Source organism: Diceros bicornis, chromosome 24 (genome assembly GCF_020826845.1).
Source record: "Diceros bicornis minor isolate mBicDic1 chromosome 24, mDicBic1.mat.cur, whole genome shotgun sequence".
Classification (NCBI taxonomy): domain Eukaryota; kingdom Metazoa; phylum Chordata; class Mammalia; order Perissodactyla; family Rhinocerotidae; genus Diceros; species Diceros bicornis.
Window position 1 is genome coordinate 18732817 of NC_080763.1, and position 24417 is coordinate 18757233.

Below are 24417 nucleotides of genomic sequence, written 5' to 3' on the forward strand. Positions count from 1 at the left end.
ATGAAATTACATGAACTCTACTCCCCCACATACTTGACTAATGTTCCTTATGTTGTTTCATTTCTTTAAATATATTTTTTAAATTGCTTATTTACACAATAAAAACAATGCCCAACATCAAAAACCATATTCCTCTAGTTTAGAACTATTGGAATTAGTCTCAGAAGAACTCATCTGATTGAATTTGATATTAGGTCTTTTTCAGATCATTCTGTGGAATTTCCCAATTGTATACGATGCTTGCAATACCCTTCAGCTGTCAATCAGTTCTTCTGGTCTTTATCGAAGGCCCAAAGAGAGAAGACGGAAGTGAACCAAGACAAACAGGGTAGTTTTGTATATGCTCATGTAGTGGATACATTCAAAACACGAGACAGAAAGGGCACTTCTGCAACAGTCTAAGTCTCTGATCTGGGCTGCAACAGCCTGTCTCTGATCTGGGTCTAGTTAGCTCACGTCTCTCAGCCTTGACTGTATCATCCCTAAGACAGATTTATCCTAGAATGTTTCTGGTTCCCTTTTAGCTCCAATGTTCCATGATTTGGTTCTAATTTAATAGATGCACAAACAAACATTCACTAATACATTGTGCTGGAGGTTGGTCAGTGCTTAGCAAATCAGAAGCCCAAGAATGCTCCACTTCTTACTTCACATCTGTACTTGGGGCAGAAGCTCAGGGAGGTGGGTTCTAAAAAGGCCCAAATGAAGTTCTCATTTTTGGCTGGAGCAATGCCTGTATGTAATAATTTAAATAGTGTCTAGGTGTCTAGGTTTAAATGCCATAGACCATTTTTTACTGACACTGCAATCACCTGATGAACTTCATTTTACTGCTGCCTGAGTCCCACCCCCAGAGATTCTATTTAATTGGTCTAGGTGTAGCTTGGGCATCAGGATTTTTATAAGCTCTGCAGGTGATTCTAACCTGAGAAGGAGACAATTACAGCCAGTCCCTGACTTACAATGATGGTTCGACTTAACAATTTTTTGACTTTATGATGGTGCAAAAGCAACACGTTCAATAGAAACTGTACTTCAAATTTTGATCTTTTCCTGGGCTAGTGATATGCAGTACAATACTCTCATGATGTTGGGCAGCAGCAGGGAGCCACAGCTCCTAGTCAACCATGCGATCACAAGGGTAAACAGCTGACACACCGACGACCATTCTGTGCCCATACAACCATTGTTTTTCACTTGCAGTACAGTGTTCAATAAATTACATGAGATATTCAATACTTTATTATAAAATAGGCTTTGCGGTAGATGATTTTGCCAACCTATAGGCTACATAAAGTGTTCTCAGCATGTTTAAGGTAGGCTAGGCTAAGCTATGATGTTCAGTAGGCGAGATGTATTAAATGCATTTTCAATTTACGATGGATTTATCGGGACATCATCCCATTGTTAACTTGAGGAAGATCTGTATTGGCATAGAGCAGTGATTCCCAAACTTTAGCATCAATGACTCGCCTGGAGGGATTATTAAAACACAGATTGCTAGGTGCCCTGCCCAGTTTCTGACTCAGTGGGTCTGGGGTGAAGCCCAAGCATTTGCTTTTCTAACAATTTCCCAGAAAATGCTGATGCTTTTGTCCAGATCTCACTTTGAGAACCACTGCCAGTGAGGAAATCTCATTGATGGTGGCACCTGAAGTCCTGAGTTTACATCCTGATCCTATTATTACCACCTATGTAATCTTAGGAAAGTAATTTATTCTCTTTTCTTCAGTGTCTTTATAACAATACTTAGATCTCAGAGTTGTGAGGCATGAACAAATAGTGTACAAATCAGGGTTTATTATAGTACCTGGCACAGAATGCAGTAACAATATTAATTTCCTTTTTCCATTACACATAGCTAGATGGTATGACTAATTAAGCTAAATCAATAGCAGATTAAAACTTGGCAGGAAATGAAAATATAGATGACTGAAGCAATGTCTTATTAGAATCTGTATAATATAGGATGATAAACATAGAGAAGTGTTTTAAGTATATGGTCTTAAAAATACTTTTTCAATTTTTAAAACTTTGAACATAGTAATTTAGGTGGTAGGAATATTAGATTCAATCTATAAAGAGCACGAATTTTTTTAATGACCTGCAGTAGGCTCTGATACCTGATGTATGATGATTATTTAGTTTTCTAGAGAATCAGAAATAAGAATACAATAGCATACCTGCCTAAAACTTTAATATATTGATCTTCAAATTGCTCTTTAATTCCAGAGAAAGTCTAAATTATTAAAGTGCATCAGAATCCCTATTATCAACCAAAGCAAAACTTCTATCAACGAAGGGATAGGTGTTCTTTTTATTTACCAACACCAACAAATAAAAAACTAAACAGCTTTCCTTCCTGCTTGCCATTTGCTTCATTTCATGTCTCAAGGTCCTCTCAGGAGTTAATGTCTAAACCCTGAGATGAATCCTGGGAGGGAAGCAGGATCACTGCAGAAGCTGCTGCACATGCCTCCGGATACAGAGAGGCCACTGCAGTCGTGCCTCCACAGCAGGGCTGGCTGAGGTGAGAACTAGAATACTGTCAGTGAGTGTTTTTCTGTGGAACCTACCAGTACAGCTGGCTAAGCAAGTCTCAAAGATACTGAACAGTTCAGGTCTAAAGGCATCAGTCATATCAAGATTGTTTAAAGCAAGTTTCTCCCTATACGAATAGTTGACCCAGAGGCAAGGTCTTATAGGTGTTGTTATTTTTAAAAGGCTTCCCTTTCCACTCTTGCCTGATGCCACTTTGTGACAGCTTTCTTTTCCTGAATTCCTAAAAAAAACGCAATGGTTCTCTGCATATCTTTGTTGTCACACTGTGTTCTGAACAGTACCATTGCTTTTATTACTGCTTTCAACTGTTACTTAACCTGATGATATACTTTTAACTTCTCATCTGTTTATGAATTCTATTCACTAGACGTGAGCTCCTCAGGGGTCCTTAACTTGTCCCCTTCCTCCATGGAACTTTCTCAAATGTCTCAATTCTCAGTGACTATTCCCTTTTGCTGTCTGCAGTGTAAACTTGACACCAACTTTCATTGCCCTGCCTATGCAGCTAATTCCACTTTTATGCATATGGGTGTTCTCTTCCCAATTGGAACCAAAAAGCCTTTTAGGATGGAGGCTATGTATTTTACTTCTTTGTAAGTGTCTAAACAAAGCTGATGTCTAATCAACATTTGTAAAATACTTACTAGATCACCCATGCTAAAAATTGGACACAACTGGTTGCCTGACAGAAAAAGTCCTCATACTCTTGCTGTCAAGATTATATAAGGCCTACAGTCTGGCCAGTATATTTGGAGGATGGAAATGATTTTCTTAAAGTCAGAAAATTAGCCTTGGTTCAGCTCTCCTTAGTGCTTTAAAACCAACCTTCAATACCACACACAGTATGGTTCCCACGTCCTTAATATCCTTGGTATTCCCTAGCACCCATTCATCCATAAACTTCTCTCAAGGTTTCTCCATGAAATATCCACCACACTTCCCTACCCTCCCCCCCAAAACAAACAAAACTCTCTTCTTCTCCTTCCCTGCAAAATGGTTCATGAAAAACCATAAGCAGTGTTCAGAGCCTTTCAAAAAAACTAGCAATCCAAACCCTCTCAACTAAACTGAATCAGTTAAGCAGAACTGATTTCATGCCCATCCTGCCAGGGAGCAGTTCCTCCTCTCAGATTTTGCCTGTTACTAGAAACCAAAAAGACTGGTAGATAGTCTGAGGGGGTTCAGGTGACACTTTGGAGGCACTATCTTTTTTCCTTTTAGAGTTTTTTCACTGAGTCGGTTTGGCCCTATTACCATAGCTCTGACCACAATCATTCCAGCTGATCCTTTAACAGGACTGTGAGGTACCAAATTGGTAGGATTTATCTTTACATCTCAAAGTTTTTTGAATAGACTGACTTCTGCAAAGCTGGATTATGGCATTTTACCTCAACTTCAGCCCTGGTGGTCTAGTGGTTAAGGTTCGGTGCCCTCACCACCACAGCCTAAGTTCATTTCCCGGTCAGAGAACCTCACCACTTATCTGTCAGTTGTCACCCTGTGGTGGCTGCATGTTGCGGTGATGCTGAAAGTTATGCCACCAGTATTTCAAATACCAGCAGGGTCACCCATGGTGGACAGGTTTCAGCGGAGCTTCCAGACTAAGAGAGACTAGGAAGAAGGACCTGGCCACCCACTTCCAAAAAAACTGGCTATGAAAAAACCCTATGAATAGCAGCGGAGCATTGTCTGATATAGCACCGGAAGGTGAGAGGATGGCGCAAAAAGACCGCGCAGGGTTCCACTCTGCTGTTCACAGGGGCGCTAGGAGTCGGAATCTACTCGATGGCACTAACAACAACAAACTTCAACTTCACCATAGCTATTATGAGAAGAAGTATTGTTCTAAGATTTTTAATTAGTTGCTCCAGTTTTCTTTTTCTTTTTAATGACTCAGATTGGGCATCCTCTTTTAAGGCTCACTCTCTCACTCCCACTATATATCAAATTCTTCAGTTAAGATCATCCCTCACATCAGAAACCTAGAAACCACAGAGTAGCTTTCCACCTCTTTAATTCTCCGTAAGGCATCACTATTATACTATCATATGTGCATATGCATGTATGTGTGTGTACATATATTTGCTTTTGTAAAAAGGTAAAAATGCTCTCCTCATTACACTTTGTTTGATATAGGCACCCAAGTATGTAGTTAGAAATTAAATAAAGGCCACAAAAACTTCCCAAGGAAGATCATTAAAAAGAAAAATCCTCTCTTCCTCTTCTGTCACACCGCTGGCCATTGAGGCATGCCAGCTAAGCAAAAAGGTATCACCCGTGGTGATGGGAAGACTGGACTTTTCCCTCTTTGGGTTGTAGCTGAACTTCTATGGCTGGTCCTAGTAAAAGATACAATTCCTCATTTGTTCTAAGCAAGTCTTTTCTTCAGCTTTCCTTCAAACAATGCCTTTACTCTCCCATTAGAATACGAGGACTTGGAGCTGTTGAATAGCAAGGTTCTGGTTGGGTAGCAGTCTCTTTAAATCATGTGTTGGCTGTGCAGAGAGAGGGAAAGATTGGGAGAATGGCAGGGGAGGAGGGTGAGAGAAAGAAATGTATCTTCATCGGGAGCACTGGAAGAAAGCAAGCTTTTCAAAGATGCCGCCGATATCTCATGAAGGCCCAGGCTGCTACCATGGTGAAGGCAAACACTGGCGCCAGCACCATAGCTATGGGGATACCACTCGGCTCCCTTTCACCTCGATGTCCGATAGGCCCATTTGGCACCTGTAACTAGAAGGCAAGGAAAAATGTTAACTCTAGTGACCAATATGTGTTTACCAAAACTGAAACGTTCAGGTTGACGTATTACCTGGGTCTACAGTCTCCAGACCACCCAAAGCTGTAAACCCCAAGCACTGTCTAGCAGAAAGAGTCCTCTCTCTTTGTCCTGAGCTGATACATCAGTGTCACTGATTCTTTGGAAACAAACTAAGTCTGATGGGGAGAATTTAACTGTGCTGTGCTACTGACCTAAAGGGACCACTGAGGGTAAGTCAGATAACCTCTTTCTGTTTCTGTACTGCCTACACCAAGCTATATGTGTATTATATCATCAGGAAAATGAAGATATGAGATGAAGCCTACTGATCCTATATGGAACCTGGAAATTATTGGGCAGGGCTGGGGGTTGTCCATCTTCCTAGAAATGTTTACTTAGAAAGATTATCAGTCATCAGAGTGCAATAAGAGCCGATTTGAGCAATGTTAACAGAGGTGCAATGCCATCATTTGGAAATACTTTCTAATTCTCAAAAGGTACCCACTCCCTCCTAAGATGGGGTTGTGTCCTGCATCTCCTATTTTGTACACAGATAAAGGTGAAACCTATATGAAATGGAGGTAAAAGACTCAGAGGTAAATAAGTAAAAAGAAATCATATCCTAGTGGTTATTATTTCCCATTGTCTCAGCATTCCCTTTTGAGGCTGATGGTCTTTCTTCATTTCAGTCATTTTTTTAAAGGTGGTCTTTCTTAATATTAACTTTTTAGAGCTAATGTGCAACAATTATGGTGCCATCTTGTTTCAGTTAGGTTTAACCTCCTCATTACAATCTATGAAACTCTGACCCCTCAATCTGAAAGGCAAGACTGCACAAACTACTTTTCTATCCTCTACCCACCTCTACATCTTTCATTCATTTCCTGATGAGCTGTCCTGAGGGGGCATGGTCAATAGAAAGACATGGTTTTTAGGGCTAGGCCAATTCCCTGACCAGAAGAATCTGTTTTATTAGGAGTTATTTATGGACGTTTCCTAAAAAGTGAACTTTGGAAATCATTTCCCACATGCCTTCAAAAAGAACTTTAATCACAGCTGAAGTGTATGCCTATATTTACTTGCCTTGATCTATTGCATAAATTCTCTCATGTTTTAGAAACAGAGAAGAGCCAGGGCAGAAGCAGCTGATTACCAAGAATGTCTCCCATTGACTGTTTTCTAATCTCTCACACCCAGATTCTGCTTGCAACCCTGGCTGTTTTCTCAGAGATCTTTCATGCCTTGCCCTCTCCACTTTTTTACTATCTCCTGTTGAACTCTGCTTCAGCCTCTGAAGCCTCACTTAGGAGCTGAGTGAGGCAAAGACAGCATCAATTTAAGAGGGAGTAGCCACATTGAACCTGTGTTGTAAATGTACTCCGAAATCCTTGGTGCTATGGGAGGAATTATGTCTACCCAGGCTTCTCTTCCCACCATCAGAATTATACAACACTAGGAACTAAGAAGTGGATGCAGGGATAGGTGCTGCCTTCACTCAATTCTCAATTCCATTTCCCTTTTCCTGGAGCTCTCCTTTGAGCACTAGAGCTTTGGTCAAGAGGGTCACCAAGTTGACAAAAAAGGGGTTCATGGCAGTGATAGGTAAAAGCACATAGTGGGTTCAGAAAACCCACCCTCTTTGTACTTACAGTTTTTTTTTTTTTTAATAATTTTATTTCTTTTTTTTTTCCTCCCAAAGCCCCAGTAGATAGTTGTATGTCATAGCTGCACATCCTTCTAGTTGCTGTATGTGGGACGCAGCCTCAGCATGGCCAGAGAAGCGGTGCGTCAGTGCGCGCCTGGGATCCGAACCCAGGCCACCAGCAGGGGAGTGCGCGCACTTAACCGCTAAGCCACGGGGCCGGCCCTGTACTTACAGTTTTATAAATAAAAATGTTCAAGGGCAGGCATACGTTTCCTTCCCTACTAAAAAATAAAATCGAGGGGCCGGCCCGGTGGCGCAAGCGGTTAAGTGCGCGCGCTCCGCTGCGGCGGCCCAGGGTTCGCTGGTTCAGATCCCGGGCGCGCACCGACGCACTGCTTGGCAAGCCATGCTGTGGCGGCGTCCCATATAAAGTGGAGGAAGATGGGCACAGATGTTAGCCCAGGGCCGTCTTCCTCAGCAAAAAAAGAGGAGGATTGGCGGATGTTAGCACAGGGCTGATGTCCTCACAAAAAAAAAAAATAATAAAAAAAAAAAAATAAAATCGATTCTGCTTGGAGTTTTTCCTCATATATTTTAATTTGGATGTCGAGCTTTAACTTCAAGACACATTACCTTGAAGCTAGGACCTGGGCTGCATGCGTACTGTTACGAGTTTCCTTTAATGACAAGCAGAAGTCCCAGAAGACCCTTGCTTGTGCCAGATAAGCTCTTCAAAAGAGTGAGAGTGAAAGAAAAGAAAGGCAGACACACTCCTGAAGACGACATCACAGGGCTCATTCACCAGAATGGGATAAAAGCCTGGTGCCAGGCTGCTGGCTGCAAATGCCACCTACCCTGTGCTGCACTCTCAGGGACACGGCATAGCCTGCATTACGAAAGAGGGCTACAGCATCCTGGTGCAGCAGGTTCTTTAGGTCTTGGCCATTTACCTGTCAAAAACAGCAGGGAAAAGTAGTAAGAGAGGTAGAATGCGGACTCTCATAAGTCAAACATTTACTTTCAAGTGACCAAATTCTTAAAAAACAAACTCCTACACCAAGGGCTAGGAGAATGTGTAAAGTTACTTAGAACTCAGAATAACTTTATTTTTATTTATTTATTTTTGTGAGGAAGATCAGCCCTGAGCTAACATCCATGCTAATCCTCCTCTTTTTACTGAGGAAGAATGGCTCTGAGCTAACATCTATTGCTAATCCTCCTCCTTTTTTATTTTTCCCCCAAGGCCCCAGTAGATAGTTGTATGTCATAGCTGCACATCCTTCTAGTTGCTGTATGTGGGACGCGGCCTCAGCATGGCCGGAGAAGTGGTGCATCGGTGCGTGCCAGGATCCGAACCCGGGCTGCCAGTAGCGGAGCGCGTGCACTTAACTGCTAAGCCACGGGGCCGGCCCTCAGAATAACTTTAATTTTCAAAGCTATGTTGTCCTAGAACTAAGGTTACATGGGCCATCTGAAGAGCTCCTAAGTTAAAAAAAAAATAAAGTAGTCTCCCCTACCTCCTAGCTCCACTGCCTGTCTCGTTTTGACACTTGGGATTCTGTTACTGTACCTGCATGTCTTCCATGAGCAGCAGCTGCTTCCCCACAGCTAACATATCTTCCAGTTTACTACTCTATCCTTCATATTCCTAATCCCTGGCGTTGCCAGCTTCAACCCTAGAAATATAACTCTATGAAACTTTCCCACAATTTACTCTGATGTGGTGCAAATCTGCTAGCCCATTCTATTGGTCTTGTTCTACTGTGAACAATTTCCTTTGATTCCATGGATACTCCTATCCTCCTCAAATTTACTAAAAACTGTATTTCTGTGATGATATGAACTCCTAAAAAATGTTTCATTGTAGGTCAGTCCTCCCACTTAGAGGTGAGAGATGTGAAGGACTACTGGTATTAATACTTTTTAGGGTCAGAAGTGACACTGGCCAGAAGTGATATCTATCTTATGCTGTACTCAGACTGATACAGCACAGCCCACTTTATGCAGGATCTACATATCTTTTATACAACAGCAACAGCAGCAAGAACAGCTAATATATTTATTTGGTAGGTTCTGTGCTATATGCTTTATATACATTAACTAATTTAATTCTCACAATAATCCTATGAGGTAGATATTATTTTTATCTTGTTTTCATAGATGAAGAAACTGAAGCTTAGCAAGGTTAGGTAATTTACCCAAAGTCATAGTAAGCGTAGTAGCTAAGGTTTGGGTTTTTAAATACAGGAAGGAAGATCAAAGTACCCCTGCATTTTACTCTTCCTTCTGCACTATTATTCCTCCACCTTGACTCACCAACTATTCTCTGCTCAGCTGAAGGTCAAAACATTGACTTATTCAACCCTCTCATCTTCCTTGTCACAGTCTTCTCCAAAAGGTTCATAATCGTCCCTCCACCCTATCTCCTGCCAATATCCTTGGTGAATTAATCTACCTATATTTTGGCCTTATAGACTGTTTACCTTCCCAAATGAAAGTTTTCAGCTCTATTTAACTTTAGTCACCAGTTGGCAAGAAGCCTTGGACTTCAACAGTAGTCATGCTTCAGCTCCAGTATCTCAAAACTCTTTAAAATCTGGCTCCAATTTCTATTCCTCTCACACTTCCTATTCCTCTACTAAATTTCCTCTTTATCCTCATCAAAGCCTTTACTATTTTTAGACTTTATTTGCATCCTTACCCATCTAAGAGTTCCTATTATTATTTCAAGAAAGCACTTGGTAAACTATTAGAACCCTTGTCCCCATGGTCTTCTGCCATCTTTCCAGTCCTGGGCAACACAACTGCATTTCCTTTCATCACTGAGTTGAATATTCCTGGAGAAAAATACACAGCCACATTCTCCACCACAGATCCATGCTAGCTGACTCCAGCCTGTATCCTTACAACCCTTCTACTCACCTGGTGAACTCCCTAACGAATACCCAGAGGTAGCTGTTCCACACCTTTTCTATCATCAAACCCCAACTCCAATCCCATCTCTCCTCTCAGCATTCCTTTGCCTTATCTTTCTTGTGAATATTAAGAACTTCTCACAAACACTCTCTCCAATTTCTTTCCTTTCCTCTCCAAGTTTCTTGATATCCTTTGACTGCTGCTTTCCCCTTATTTCTGAATTAGATCTATTTCCTTTATTGAGGCTAAACCATCCACTAGTGCTCTTGATCACATTCCTTCTAGCCTCCTTACATAATAAACAGTCACTTACGCTTCTTGATTCCTTAATTATTATCCCTCTCTGCTCCTTCTCAACTAAAATTATCCTCATCTATAAAGAAAACAGCCAGCCCTGGTGGTCTAGTGGTTAAGATTTGGCGCTCCCACCATCATGGCCCAAGTTTGTTTCCCAGTCAGGGAAACCACACCACCTAACTGTCAGTTGTCATACTGTGGTGGCTGTATGTTGCTGTGATGCTGAAAGCTATGCCACTAGTATTTCAAATACCAGCAGGGTCACCCATGGTGGACAGGTTTCAGCAGAGCTTCCAGACTAAGACAGACTAGGAAGAAGGACCTGGCCACCCACTTCTGAAAAATCTGGCCACAAAAACCCTATGAACAGTACCAGAGCATTGTCTGATATAGCATTAGAAGGTGAGAGGATGGTGCAAAAAGACTGGGCAGGGTTCCACTCTGCTGTCCACAGGGTTGCTAGGAGTCGAAATCGACTCGACAACACTAACAAAAAGTAAAGGAAACAATACAAATATTTCTTGCAACCCACTATCACCCTCTTCCCATCTCCTCTGTTCTTTTCTTCATTGCAAAACTTGTTGAAAGAATTGTTTGTATGCACTGCCTCCACTTCCTCAGCATCTATTCACTCTTTATTCCCTTATAATCTCATAATAAATGAGGTAGGAAGGAAGAACATGCTGTCCTGCAGGTCAGCAGTGACTTCCAGTCACCAAGTCCTAGAGCCCTTTTTCAGTCTTCAGATCACCTTCTCCCTTTTGCAGTTCTCTCCTGTCTTAGCTTCTGAACGCTCAGCTCCCTTAGTTTTTTTTTTTTGTGTGTGGGGAAGATCGGCCCTGAGCTAACATCTGCCAATCCTCCTCTTTTTGTTGAGGAAGACTGGCTGTGGGCTAATATCCATGCCCATCTTCCTCCACTTTATATGGGACGCCGCCAACATGGCTTGCCAAGCCGTGCGTTGGTGCGCACCCGGGATCTGAACCGGCGAACCCGGCGCCGCTGCAGCGGAGCTCCCGCACTTAACCGCTTGCGCCACCGGGGCCGGCCCCTCTCTTAGTTCTTGAACTATTCTTTTTCAGATTCCTCTACCCTTCCTTCCTTCTTAAAGTAAGTAAATAGTCCTCAATGTTAGTAGTCTTCTGCCCTCTTATTTTCTCTCCCCTGGTGATCTTTCACAATTTCAACTGTAATCTGTAAGACAACTCCCAAATTTTTTATCCCAACTTCTACATCTGGATTTGTCAACTTCCTGCCAGGTGCCTGTACTTGGATATCCTGCTAGACCCCAATTCAACATATCCAAAGCCTCTTTATTCCCACAAACCAGACTATCCCAATTTCCTTTTTATTGCCACTACCATTCCTTCAGACTAAAATTTTGAGACTATTTTAAAACTCTCTGCACTCTGTCAATCTTCACAGATAATATATTGCCAAATCCTATAATGACATTTCTCATATGCTATTTTCTCTCTCTTTAAACTGTGGATACTTTTAAAAGAACTACTGTGTTCACCTTCTCTCTGATCTACTTTCCTCTAGGTCCTCCCTCATTCTAATCCATTCAAACACTATGTCTCCAGATCAATCTTCCTAAAGTACAATTCTGTTTATACCACTTTACTGCTCAAAAACAGAAACAAAACCGGGAGCAGGGGAAGAAAGAGTGATGCCTGATTTCCCATTCTGGTATGCAAAGTCCTCTAGGAAATGGCTCCAACCTACCTTCCCAGTTGAATCTCTCATTTCTCCCTTTCATATATCCTATGCTCTAGCTAAATCACGGAACTCACTCACTCTGGGACATAAAACATATATTGTTACCTTCATACCTGTGCTTAAAAGCTATATCCACCATCTGAATACCCTTTCCTTTTAAAAAATTTTATTTATCTTCCAAAATTGATCTTAAATAGGATCAGTCCTGCTACCTAAGTGTAGAGATGAATACAGAGTTTTCTAGTTGATGGGCTTTGATTTCACGCTACCAAGCCACCTTCTGATTATGCCTCAGTTTTTTTGGTAGCTATGCCACAGGGAAAGAACTTCAGGATTTCTAGAACTATCACAATGAATTCTCAATGACTCAATTTTCTAGGTAATTCCTGGGGGGAGAGAACAGGTGTGAGATTGCTGATTATAGTAAGAACGCTCACTTGACTAATCTAGCCCATGTGATAACTGTATTTCTCATTTTAAAGAAACAGGTATTTTCTCTTAGAGACAAACAAATAAGTTCATGATGCAGTCATGTCAATGAATGCCAAAGATGTCATAGCTCAATATCAGAGCCAAGTTTCATAGTAAGAGAAATGCAAGTGGGAAAACTGAGTCACTACATGACACTCAATGGCAGGAATACTGAGTTCAAAGTAATCTTTGCCACAGTGTCAGTAATAATTGCCAGAAATTGTTGTATATTATCATGTCTGGAGCTGTCTAATTCATTTTACACACACTAACTTATTTAAGTCTTCAAAAGAGTCCTATAAGTTAAGAACCCTTGTTTTATAGGTGATAAAACTAGGGAGGCCATGCCAACTGGTCCGTGGGCATGTAAAATGGAAGTAGCAAAACCAGGATTCAAACTCAGGCAGCCCAGCCCCAAAACCTTCACTTTAAAACACTAAACTATAGAAATTTACATTGTAAGCAAGGATTTCATTTCAGCAACATATCACTATCCATCACATTAATGTTGTAAATTGAATTTTTACTAGTTTTGCAGTTTCATTTGTATCAAATATGTTATATACATTTTTAAAATTTTAGAGTTCTAGAAAAACATAAGGTGTTTATATATTAATATTTTTATTCATTCATATATATTGAAGTAGCATTAAATTAAAAAAGGAATTTAGTTAAGTGCCACTTCATTGACAAAGCCTTTCTAGATAACTCCACCAGATGTGACTGATTTCCTTCTTAGAATCTCCACATTGTGTGACTCTCTAAAAGCTCAAACTGAACTCTGTCTTATGTGATATCACTTTACATTCTACTATAAATAACCTGGAGAGGTTATATCTCAACTCATCATTACAACCCCTATCATACCTGGATAGTACTCTGAACACCACTTGAGTGCAATAAATGTCACATGATTTCCTGAGGTTTTGTTGCAGAGTGCACCCTGCAAAAGCCATAATTCTCTAAAGCCTGACTGACACATTCTCAATATTACCAGGAGCTGAAAGGCCTGGACTCTAATGGCAGCCTCACCTACCAATGACTCAGTATGTAATCTTGGTCCTCACCTGAGCCTCCTTCTGCTAACAGGGAAGAATGACATTGGTGACATCAGGCAAAAGAAGGTGCTACACGTGGCATACGCCGATTATGCCAATTCTGCCTTTCAACCCTCCCAGTTAAGCCTAAAGGTATTTTAATATAAGAGGACAGTTACTTTAATTGCTTTTTAAAAAATAAAACCCCAAACAAGAGGCCTTTTAGAAATGCAAAGGGAATTTGTTTTTTATTTTTATTTTTTTTGCTGAGGAAGAGTCACCCTGAGCTAACATCTGTTGCCAATCTTCCTCTATTTTGTGTGTGAGCCACCATCACAGCATGGCCACTGATAGATGAGTGGTGTAGGTCTGCACCTGGGAACCGAACCTGGGCTACCAAAGCAGAGCGCGCCAAACTTAACCACTAGGCTACCAGGGCTGGCCCGGGAATTTCTTTTTCAAAGAACCATTTCTCATCCTTTGCTCAAGGTAAACTAGCCCCATAAAACAAATTATGATCTTTCTCTCTTGACAATGTCATCTCTATTCCAAAGCAGAATTTGCCTTCCAATATTTACCTCCTCTAAGCATTTCTACAGATTCCAATTCACACTAACCACCAAGCTCTGTATATTTCACCCCAAATATACAGAATCCACTCTCTTTATCACCATCCTTACTAATATTATAGACCCGAGGTTCTCAAAGTGTGGTCCCAGGACCAGCATTATTAGCATTAACCTAGAACTTGTTAAAAATGCAAATTATTAGGCCCCATCATAGCGATCTGTGCTTTAACAAGCCCTCCAGATAATTCTGAAGTTTAGGTTAAAGCTAACTCAAACTGCCTGTAATGGTCTTCTTACTGGTCTCCACGCCCAGCCTACTTACCCTATTTAATACATACTCTATGCATCCACAGATTTCATCAGTGATTTTCCATTTACCGGAGTAGTGATTTTTCGAATATAGGTCTGTTGACTCATTAAAGAAGATAGTGAAGTCAATCCAGTGGGTCAAGACCAGTATTTAATTTAAAAAAAAGTGAAATTAGAAGAAAACACAGTATATCAGACTGCATCACATATAGAAGAGATAAGTATTATTTTGTTAAACTCTGCTTCAATTATATGTGTGTATTTCCTATTACAGGTCATAATTTAAAAGGTATGAAAAACACTTGCCTACAGCAGTGCTTCTCAAACTTTAGTCACAGACTCACCCAGGGATCTTGTTATAATGCAGACATTGATTCCCATGGGTCTGGGAAGGTTCCTGAGACTGCATTTCTAACAAGCTCCCAAGTGATAACCAGATGATCTTTGGACCTCACCTTTAGTACCAACAGCTATTCAACTGAGAAATCTTAGAACACTGCTAACTAAACTTGCTATTTCAGTTTCTGTAACTCATGGCATAGTAAGTTTTACTGAACCTGAGATATGACAAATTTGTAACATGCTAGAAAATTTTTCTGACCAAATATTCAGAGAATTGGGATGGGGGAAACATAATTTTTTGCTTTAACTACGATGTTGGCAGTCTTTAAAAATGAGTTTCCAATTTCCTGCCTTAGGAAATGAGTACACTGAGTTAAAATTAGTTTTCTTTGGTGATTAATAATTTTGAATTGCCTCAGGATAATCTAACATTATCTCAGGATAATGTTATAGTTACAGGAGCTCTAACTATAGGATAACATAAATGTAGATGTATACGATGTAGAGAAAGAACAGGCTCAATTTAATAAGCACTGACCTCAGATTATATTCTGAATATTTTAACTTTTTACCAAGATCCTGAAATGAACCACAAATTTTTGGGGGGGTCTCTTTTTTCATCAAAGTTGAAGGAAGAAAAAAAAATAGATGATCTAGTTCCAATTAATCAAGCCCAACCAGAAAAGTCAGTTATGCTATAATTCATTCACAGAGCAATTAACTTATTAGATGCTTACTCTGTGCCAGCTACAGGCCTACATGCTGGGGATACAGAGATGAGAAGACAAAGACTCTTCCCTAGAGGCACTTTGTCTAAAGGATTCTGTATATTTCAATGTCTCTGCAGCTGACTGGATGAGTGTTTCTGGTGGGTCATTCCCACTGATTTCTAAGATAAGGGCAGAGACAAGTCTTTCATTTTCTTTTAACTTTCCATAGCCCCTGGCACAGTGCTCCGCAGGCCATGAAGTACAATAGTTGATAAATGCTGATGACTACTCAACTCTTTCATTCACCAAATTAAGAATTGTATTTGAAGAGAATACAAATGCAGCTAACGGCCCAACCTGTGCCATTTTGTTGTATAAGGGGTTTTGTCAAAATGGAACATTCATCCTTGCAGAATAATAATCAGCTACATCACCCTGAGCTTCATAAAAATGTAGCGTTCACTGAGGATTGACTATTCACCTCCCTTCATTTAGGTAGACACACAGGGGAAATGAGAAACCTAGACAGTTTATATTTTCCTTCACAAAAATAAAATTTCCCCAGGTTCCCTGGTAAGCTATACAAATATGAAATCATCCTCACCATCACACACACAAAATAAACTTTGGGTGAGCAATCTCCAGCCCTCATCTCAATTTCAGGTCTGTTCTTCTATTGGTAATATCATTTTTTGTTTAATGGTTATCAAATGCAACAGGGCCTTAAAAATCATTTACGTTCACTAGTTAAAGAAATTTCTGTTCTTTGTTTTTTAGTGTAAACCATCCACAATGATCACAAAAAATTAAATTTCACTTTTGATGAGAAAGGGTAGACTGCATGATAAATCATGTAGTAATTTAATTTTTAGAACTTGAAATTAAGATAAAACATGAGCATTATTTAGGGAGAAATGGAAAGATTAATTTTAATAGTCAATAATAACTGACAGGAAATCTAGATTACTAAATGATATTTCTTTTAGTTATCCAAAATGGCTATGTGCTAAGGAGGGGACATAGTCTTAGTTTGATTATCTAGCAAAAGTTAAAAGAAAGAGTTGGGGCAGATTTTATAACATGGAAAAATAACTCACGTGAGGAGAACAGGAAAGCCCATAAAGAATAAATGGGAATATAGGCTAATAAATAATTTAGCATCATTTTAAAGAGACTCCAAAGCCAATAATAAATGAGTACATAAGTACATCAAAGGGATAAAGTGAGCTAAAGACTAGATTTAACTGTTAAATGGTTATGCCTACCAAGTTCACTTAAGGATAGAGAGGGAATAGGATGGTGAGTCAGGCAACAGAGGCAATGTTTCTCAAGGAACAGGATCTAGAAAGAATAATTTTGGAAGAAACTCTTGGAAGGGAAACTAGGAGTCAAAAAATATAACCCTAGATAGAATGGAAGGGATATGCGGACCTATTCCTCTTGTGTATGTGCCATCTTCTTCTCTTTCTGTCTTCTTTCTTTCTGTATCTGTCTTATAATTTTGCTTTTTCTCTACCTGGCATCTCCCTCTCTCTTCTTTCACATGTCTTCCTGGCCACAACATAAACTTGAATCATTCTTTGTAATATGTCTTATATATATTTGTAATATTTAATATCTTATATAGATCTTTGTACTATTTCTTGTATTTTGATAAAATAAAATCCTCGTTGCTATAAATTTTAAAGTCAAGGAGCTGACTGAGTTTTTTAGACTACTTTTCTCTTCAATGACATTTATCTACTTTTCTCTTCAATGACATTTATTTCCTACCATACTCTTTTTAAAAACTTGAGTGGTCTTCCAATAATTTCTTTTCTCTGTGAGGCAATGGCCCACGTAAGAAAGGCTCTTCATCTCAGCTTATGTCTAATAAATCCTCTCATGTTGAGGTTTTTTCCCTAATCCTACCCTTTATACAAAGACTAATGTCAGTTTCTACATAAGACCATACACAAAATCTACTATTAATTCATCATGCAACTTTCTATTTAGGATACCTAATCCTAGCCCCTCATTTACCTTTTAGGAGGCAGTACAATATACTGGTTAAGAGTAGAGGCTCCAAATTCAGATAGACCAAAGTTTTAGTCCTCTGCCACTTACTAGTTGTGTGACCTTGGGCAAACTGCTTGACCTCACCAAGCCTCAGCTTCCTTAGCTGCAAAATAGGCATAATAATTGTACCCACCTCATAGGGTTACTACAATATTAAATAAGTTTCAAGTTCTCAGCATATTGCTTGGCATATAGTACTCAAAAACTTCTAACCATTCTCGTTTTTCAATAATCTACCTTTAACCAAAGCTTTTTAAATGATAGGGTTCTCTTCTAAACTCCCATACTTTTCAAGTCCCTCTTCACCCATGGAGCGCAGGCCCCAGTGTTCTGGAGAGGATGCAGTATGTGTCAAAATATAAACCGCATAGTTTCTAACTATATGCTATACCTTTATTTTAACAACTCACTCTCAAGTTTTCCTTACTGTAACACTCAAGTTGATTTCATGTTTTTAGAATGTCTGTCTCCTGGCAGCTATAGGAAATAATCTGCTTCTAAACTTCTCAATATCCTTTTGAGATAAAAGGTAGAGTATCACTGTCTCTGTCTCACAGATTAATACACAGGGTCTAGGAGAAGCTTAATGGACTGAAAAGAGGCCAAACAGTGAGAAGGATTAAAATGGGATATTACCATCCATGATACTATATTTATATGCTGGATCAGCCAACCTTTCTAAGTATGTCTGAATTTCCTAACTTGTTCATTTGTTAAATACATATTGGGCACTGTGCTAGGATGTAAAAGGTTAAAAAAACATCTGGTCTTTGCCCTTGAAGAATGTCCAAAAATAATATAATTAATGGTTGCCATGTATTAAGTATCTTATTAGAGACATTAGCAAAGTGAAATGGGAGTACAGTGGACAGACATCCAAATCAGACTGCATTCCAATTTTTCACCTTAATAATGGGTGAAAAAGGGCTCTGAGACTAAAAAGGACACAATTCCTACCTTCCTTTTTAGTCTCTTTTGGAGGAAGACACATTAGTATTTTAATCAACAAAGGAAGGTGATAAAGTATAATGGAAGAACAACAAAAATTGGGCGTTTTAAGTCTCTTTCCCCCACATCAGTTCCTCACTCCTCCCTGTTTCATGTTTTTTGATCTTGTAAGTAATTTTACATTCTGGACTTAATTTGCCTTGTCTGTCAAGTAAGGTTAATATCCTCCATGCTCTTTGGTAGTGCTGGAAAAGATGACTGATCAAGGTCCCTCCCATTGAACACTATAATCAGGCAGGAATCATCCCAAGGAAGGGGTAAGGGGTAGGAAGCAGGGTCTAGGGAGCAACGGACAGTGAAGGAGGCCGAAGCCAGTTCTCACCGAGAGGATCTTATCACCCTCCTGGAGCCGCCCATCCAGGGCTGCAGCCCCATTCTCTTTGATGCGGCTGACGTAGATGCCACTGTCGTTGGAGACATACTGCTGATCTGTCCCACCGACGATGTTGAAGCCCAGCCCTGAGAAAATCATGGAGGAGTTGTGAAGGAGATAGGGGTGAAGAAGAAAGAAAGAGATTAGAGAAGAAGAGGAGAGAGAGGGGAAAGGCCTAGTGGGGAGAGGAGGCTGGCAAGTCAGACTGTGATGTAGCTGGTGTACAGTCATGAGCAAGGTCAGCAAATAGCATCACCAACAAAGGTCAAGAGCACCCAGAGTTGCCCACTCAGACCAAGGAGGACTAAAAATACAAACACAGTGATCAATGTGGTTTGTTGAATATAAAAAGAAAGATCGAAACTGAACTCAGTGAAAGAATAATGGTGATTCTTGTAAGACGTGCTTCTGCTCACATTTGATTTTGATTCTGTCGGTGGCATTCAGAGGACGCAATTCTTGACTTTCCTGCTATTAATATAACAGGGTTAGCTGTGTTCATGAGAAGAAACTATACTTTTAACTAATTAGCAAATGAACTGCTCTTAGTTTAATGGGAGAGAGATACCTAACCAAACCTTCCCCTCCATACTTCTCTTCTCCCAATCTTTGGGAGAGTTTGTATATGGTGGTGTTTTGGAAGAAATGGTCTTGGGAGTTTCATAAATTTTTTGTTTTGAGTTGAGGGGGCAGTAGTGCAGGTGTTGGCAGGAAACCTGGGAACTAGAAAGGTAACTGATGCTTCATGATAGGACTAAATCACCAAATTCACTCTTCTTTCCTTTTCTACCCCAAGTGCAAACAACCACCCAGTTGGGTACAGTGATTGCCAAGTTTTATTCACTGTAGAAAACTGACTACCCATTGATTAGCAACTCCCCATTTCCCCCTCCCCCTAGCAACTACTGTTCTATTCTTCACTTCTGTGAGTGACTATTTTAAACAGGTATAAAATTTCAGTTATGCAAGATGAATAAGTTCTACAGATCTGATGTACAGCATTGTGACTATAGATAACAATGGTGTTTTTGTCCACTTAATCTGTTAAGAGAGTAGATATCATTTAAATGTTCTTACCACAATAAAGTAAAATTAAAAAAAGAAAGAAAACTGACTACGAAAGTACCATTTCCACAGACCAACCACTAAGTTGGGGGAAGAATTTCACTACACAAAAAACCATTGTTATAAAGAGATTTTACCTGTGCGTTAAAAAGAAAAGAAAAGGAAAAAAAAAAGGAACTTCCCTAGGGTTTCCTTTATGTCAGAGGAGACATTCTACTGCAGAATTCAGGGCGACAGTGCAAAGAGAAAGGAGATAGTTGGAAACAATTAAAAAACAAAAATCTGGTGGCACAATTGGAAGGAAAAGCCATAATCACTAGCCTACTATTGGTTTCAATAGAAAACAAATACTTAAAGAGACACAGCTGGGCTTTCTAACAAGTGTTCCCTATTGGTGGGATGAAAGCTTACATGTAAAGTTCACAGTATCAACATAAGCACTGGCAAATCAATCTGTGATTTAAGGAAACACATGGCCAAAGAGACAAGCAGCAGGAAACATCTAATTTAGACAGTATATCTTGTGCACAGAATATCTACAGCTAGAGAATGAAATGCAGGGTTCAATACACGTGAAAGAAAGAGCTACTTCTGGAAGATGACTATTTCAAATTCCTTGAAGGGTAGGGTATTAAAAATGTAAGTTACTAAATGGTTTCTCTTAGAATACTCTTAATTTGTATCATTGTGGGTGGGAGGTATTGGAAAGGCGATGGTGGGTGATTATTTGAGATAAGATGGAAAGGTAAGTGGAGCCTGATTATGGAAGGCTTTGAAATGACTTCAAAACCGTGACAGGTTTGAGCAAGGAGGCTGAGGCCAACCAGCCTCTCTCAATACTGGAACAATTTGGAGAAAATCTTTCGATGAAATCCAACATCCTCACAAAACACTACAGCTGCCTCTGGGGATCTTGGGAACAGGGAGCATGTGTTAATAAGCAGCTGAATGCAAAATATTGAGAGAGGAGGAACTTTGCTACTGGTTATTTAAAGCTACAAAACAGTGTCTGAAAAAGGAGAGTGGAAGATGTCTTACCAAAATTTTCTTTTAACAAACAAAAGCAGTCTACTCCCCACCAGAAATCACATTATATAGGCATGTTTATAACCTACTGCTATTTCAGTTGTAAATGAACCACAGCACTTAATACGAGAACTCCTGGACTGACGTGAAGTCCCTTTCTTCAGCCAGAACATTTACAGAACTGAACTTACCTATAATTCGAAGCATTGCTGCAATAAACAGGAGTCACCAAAGCCCTCAGTAGCAGTATTACCAACTCAAACCTGGGCCCTACGGATATCTACATAATTCCCAGGTCGTCTGATCATTAAAAATTATTGATCATTTACTATGTGTCAGGCACTGTGTGTTAAGTTCTGAGGAAGACATAAAGCTAACTGGACAGTCCCTGCTTTAACCACAAACACAAATTTATCCTTTTCCCTGTCCTTTTTAGATTTTGCAGAAGCAAATTAAACTCAGAAGACCTGATCATAAATTCAACTCCATAACTTACCAGATATGTGGACTAAAACAAGTCAGTGGATCTCTGACCATCAGCTTTGTTTTCTGTAACATAAGGATTACAAATTCTGCCCCCTCTACCTCAAAAGGTAATCTTTAGGGTCCAATAACATAAAATCTGAAAAAATCCCTTATAAAGTACATGGTGGTTGCTATATTGAATAGATGTGCTAAGAGAAGTTGTCAATAAAATAGCAGTGCCTGCTATAGCCCCACATTAGATAGTTTGATGGAGAAAGGATGAATAAATACACAGGATAAGTGTGAAAAGTCCTGAAATACAGGAAGACAGAGAAATTAAAAAGTCCATCCACCTATTAATAGGGCATTACTGGATTGGAACTAAAACTTATGAAATTAAGTGTGTCTATAACCTGTGACCCAGACATCCCCTTCATGAGTAGTTTCCAGCAAGGGTGGTATTCAAAATATGCGACAATCAGTCCAGCACACGCACCAACCAATTGCAACAGATGTCACCTGGAAAGAACCAGAAAGGGAAAGGCCATCCCACTGCATATCTGCTGATTATTGGCTGTGTCCTAGGAAAATCTTCCATAAATAGGGTAGACCACATATCCTGGTTTGTCTGGGAGTCTTGATATACACCTGTTGTCCCAGCATAATTAAAATACTCCCCTTCAATTTCAAAAGTATCTCAGCTTGGACCAATGTGATCATCCTATCTATAAAGGGTAATGCAAAAATATGTTAATTTGTAGCATGTTTTGTGCTGATAGTAATTTAGGTGTCCATCCTTTGGGGAATAGATAACTAAAATATAGTTAAAACTTAAAAGCACTGAATAATCATATATAAAGTAACAGAGTTTTAAAATGTAATGTTGATATTAATTGCACAATATCTTCTGATAAATTAAAAACCCATGCACACAAAACATATTACCTATTTACAAAAACGCATGCATATTTAAGGCCATGTAAAGACATATTAGAGTGAGTACCTATGAGGGAAGGATACAGGATGAGGTTTAAGGATGCAGGGTAAAAATGAAACCAGAGAGGGACCTTGCACGTACCGATGATGACAATGTGTTATGGAGCTAAAAGACATAATTCTGTTCCTGGCATCTACAATCCAAAAGGGGTTTTCTTTCTCCCTCTCTAGGGAGAAAGAAAAAACTGGGACTCAATGGACTTTTTAAAAAAGTGAATGAAGAAGTATTGCTTAGTGAACTCTGGTTAAAATGTGCCAATAAATTTTTTAAATGTGGCAAGACTAAAATGGGATGCTTGGTCTCTAATTTAGAAGAGAAGTCGAAACATAAAAAAGTAAAGATGACATAAGAATGACACCACCATAGGACTGGGAAAGAAAGAAAGTGTGTCTAGTATAAGAACCTTGGAAAGTTAAACAAGAAATGCCTCCTTGTGGACTCCTCTCGTCTCCGGGTCTGGACCTTGAGCTTGTTGATGAATAAGAGCAGCAATAGCAGCAGCAACTAATATTTATTGAGCATTTAATATGTACCAGGTACTAATGCTATACACTTTACATACATTATCCCATTTAATCTTCTCAACAAACACATGAAGTGATTCTTACTTACATTTTGCAGATGTATTTAAAAGGTGAGGCACAAAGAGATTAAGTAACTTTACAAAAGGTCACATAGCTCTTCCGAAAGCCAAGAGACTAAGAATGTTTGATTCCAGAGCGTGAGTTTTAATCCATTTTGTTATACTGTATCTTTGTAGAAAAGATGAACAACTGCCTTCGAAAAAAAGTCTGCTAAGCACTGCTGGCTCTCTTGGGAGTCAACTTGTCTTTGGGCTGGCTCTGAATAAGCAATGTTGGGATGGATAATGGTTATAGGACAGTCCCCAAGGGTAATATATCCCAGAGGAAGAACTGGTCATTCTGGAGTTCTGTCAGCTTAGTCAGGGTCCCTATTCCTTACTTTCAGGCCACTCAGATCCTTGTCTATAAAATCTAAAAGTTATAAAGTAAAAGATCAGTGTGAACAATCTGTTATTCTGGAAATAATTCTGGACATAATTAAAATGAAACAAAATGGTCCATTAACACCAACGATGATAGCCAGTTGTTGAGTTATGAACACCAGATGGACAAACACCCTATTTTCCCCCTATCTACCTGAAGGCTTTTACTATCCCAAGACAATCTCACTAATTTTCCAAGACATCAATCAAACTCTATTGGACACATAACCCACTATTTATTTAATTATTTTGTGGTAAAATATACATAACATCAAATCAAACTCTATGGGACACACAACTCACTGTTCATTTAGTGGTAAAATACACGTAACAAAATTTAACATTTTAACCATGTTTAAGTGTACAACTCAGTGGCGTTAAACACATGCACAATGCTGTACAACCATCACCACCATCCATTCCAGAACTTTTTCATCATACTAAACAAAGTTCCGCACCCATTAAACAATAATTACTCCCTCCTCCTAGCACCTGGTAACCTCTATTACACCTTCTGTCTCTGAGTTTGCCTATTCTATATACCTCATATAAGTGGAGTCATACAATATTTGTTCTTTTGTGTCTTGCTTAACTCACTTAGCATAATGTCTCCTAGGTTCATCTATGTTGCAACATGTATCAGAATTTCATCCCTTTTAAAAGCTGAATACTATACCATTGTATGTATATACCACATTTTGTTTATCTAGTCATCTGGACATTTGGTTGTTTCCACATTTTGGCTATTGTGAATAACGCTGCTATGAACATTGGTATACAACTGTTTGAGTCCCTCCTTTCAATTCTTTGGGCATATATCTAGGAAATGAATTGCTGGATCACGTGGTAATTCTCTAACAATTTGAGGAACTGTCTAACTGTTGTCCACAGTAGCTGCACCATTTTACATTCCAACAAGCAATGCCCAGGGTTCCAATTTTCCTATATCCTCACCAACATATGTTATTTTCATTTTTTTGTTGTTGTTTTTTTTGGGGGGGTGGGGTTTCGATAATAGTCATTCTAATGGATGTGAAGTGGTATCTCACTGTGGTTTTCATTTGCATTTCCCCAAGGC

General features: G+C 39.5%; 1 protein-coding gene across 2 annotated transcripts in view; it reads right to left on the minus strand.

Annotated features, from left to right (window-relative positions):
- Positions 1 to 4558: 4558 nt before the first annotated feature.
- Positions 4559 to 24417, minus strand: part of SYNJ2BP (synaptojanin 2 binding protein) — a 36672-nt gene continuing 16813 nt past the window's right edge. Inside the window, exons 2-4 of one of the 2 annotated variants that reach the window (XM_058567229.1) lie at positions 14303 to 14385; positions 7823 to 7918; positions 4559 to 5295 (exon numbers count right to left, since the gene is read on the minus strand). In XM_058567229.1, coding sequence (XP_058423212.1) covers positions 5155 to 5295; positions 7823 to 7918; positions 14303 to 14385 — 320 coding nt within the window. In that variant the 3' untranslated portion in view covers positions 4559 to 5154. Of the gene's footprint in view, positions 5296 to 7822; positions 7919 to 14302; positions 14386 to 18729; positions 18867 to 24417 lie in introns of both variants that reach the window. The other variant, XM_058567228.1, reaches the window with a different exon arrangement.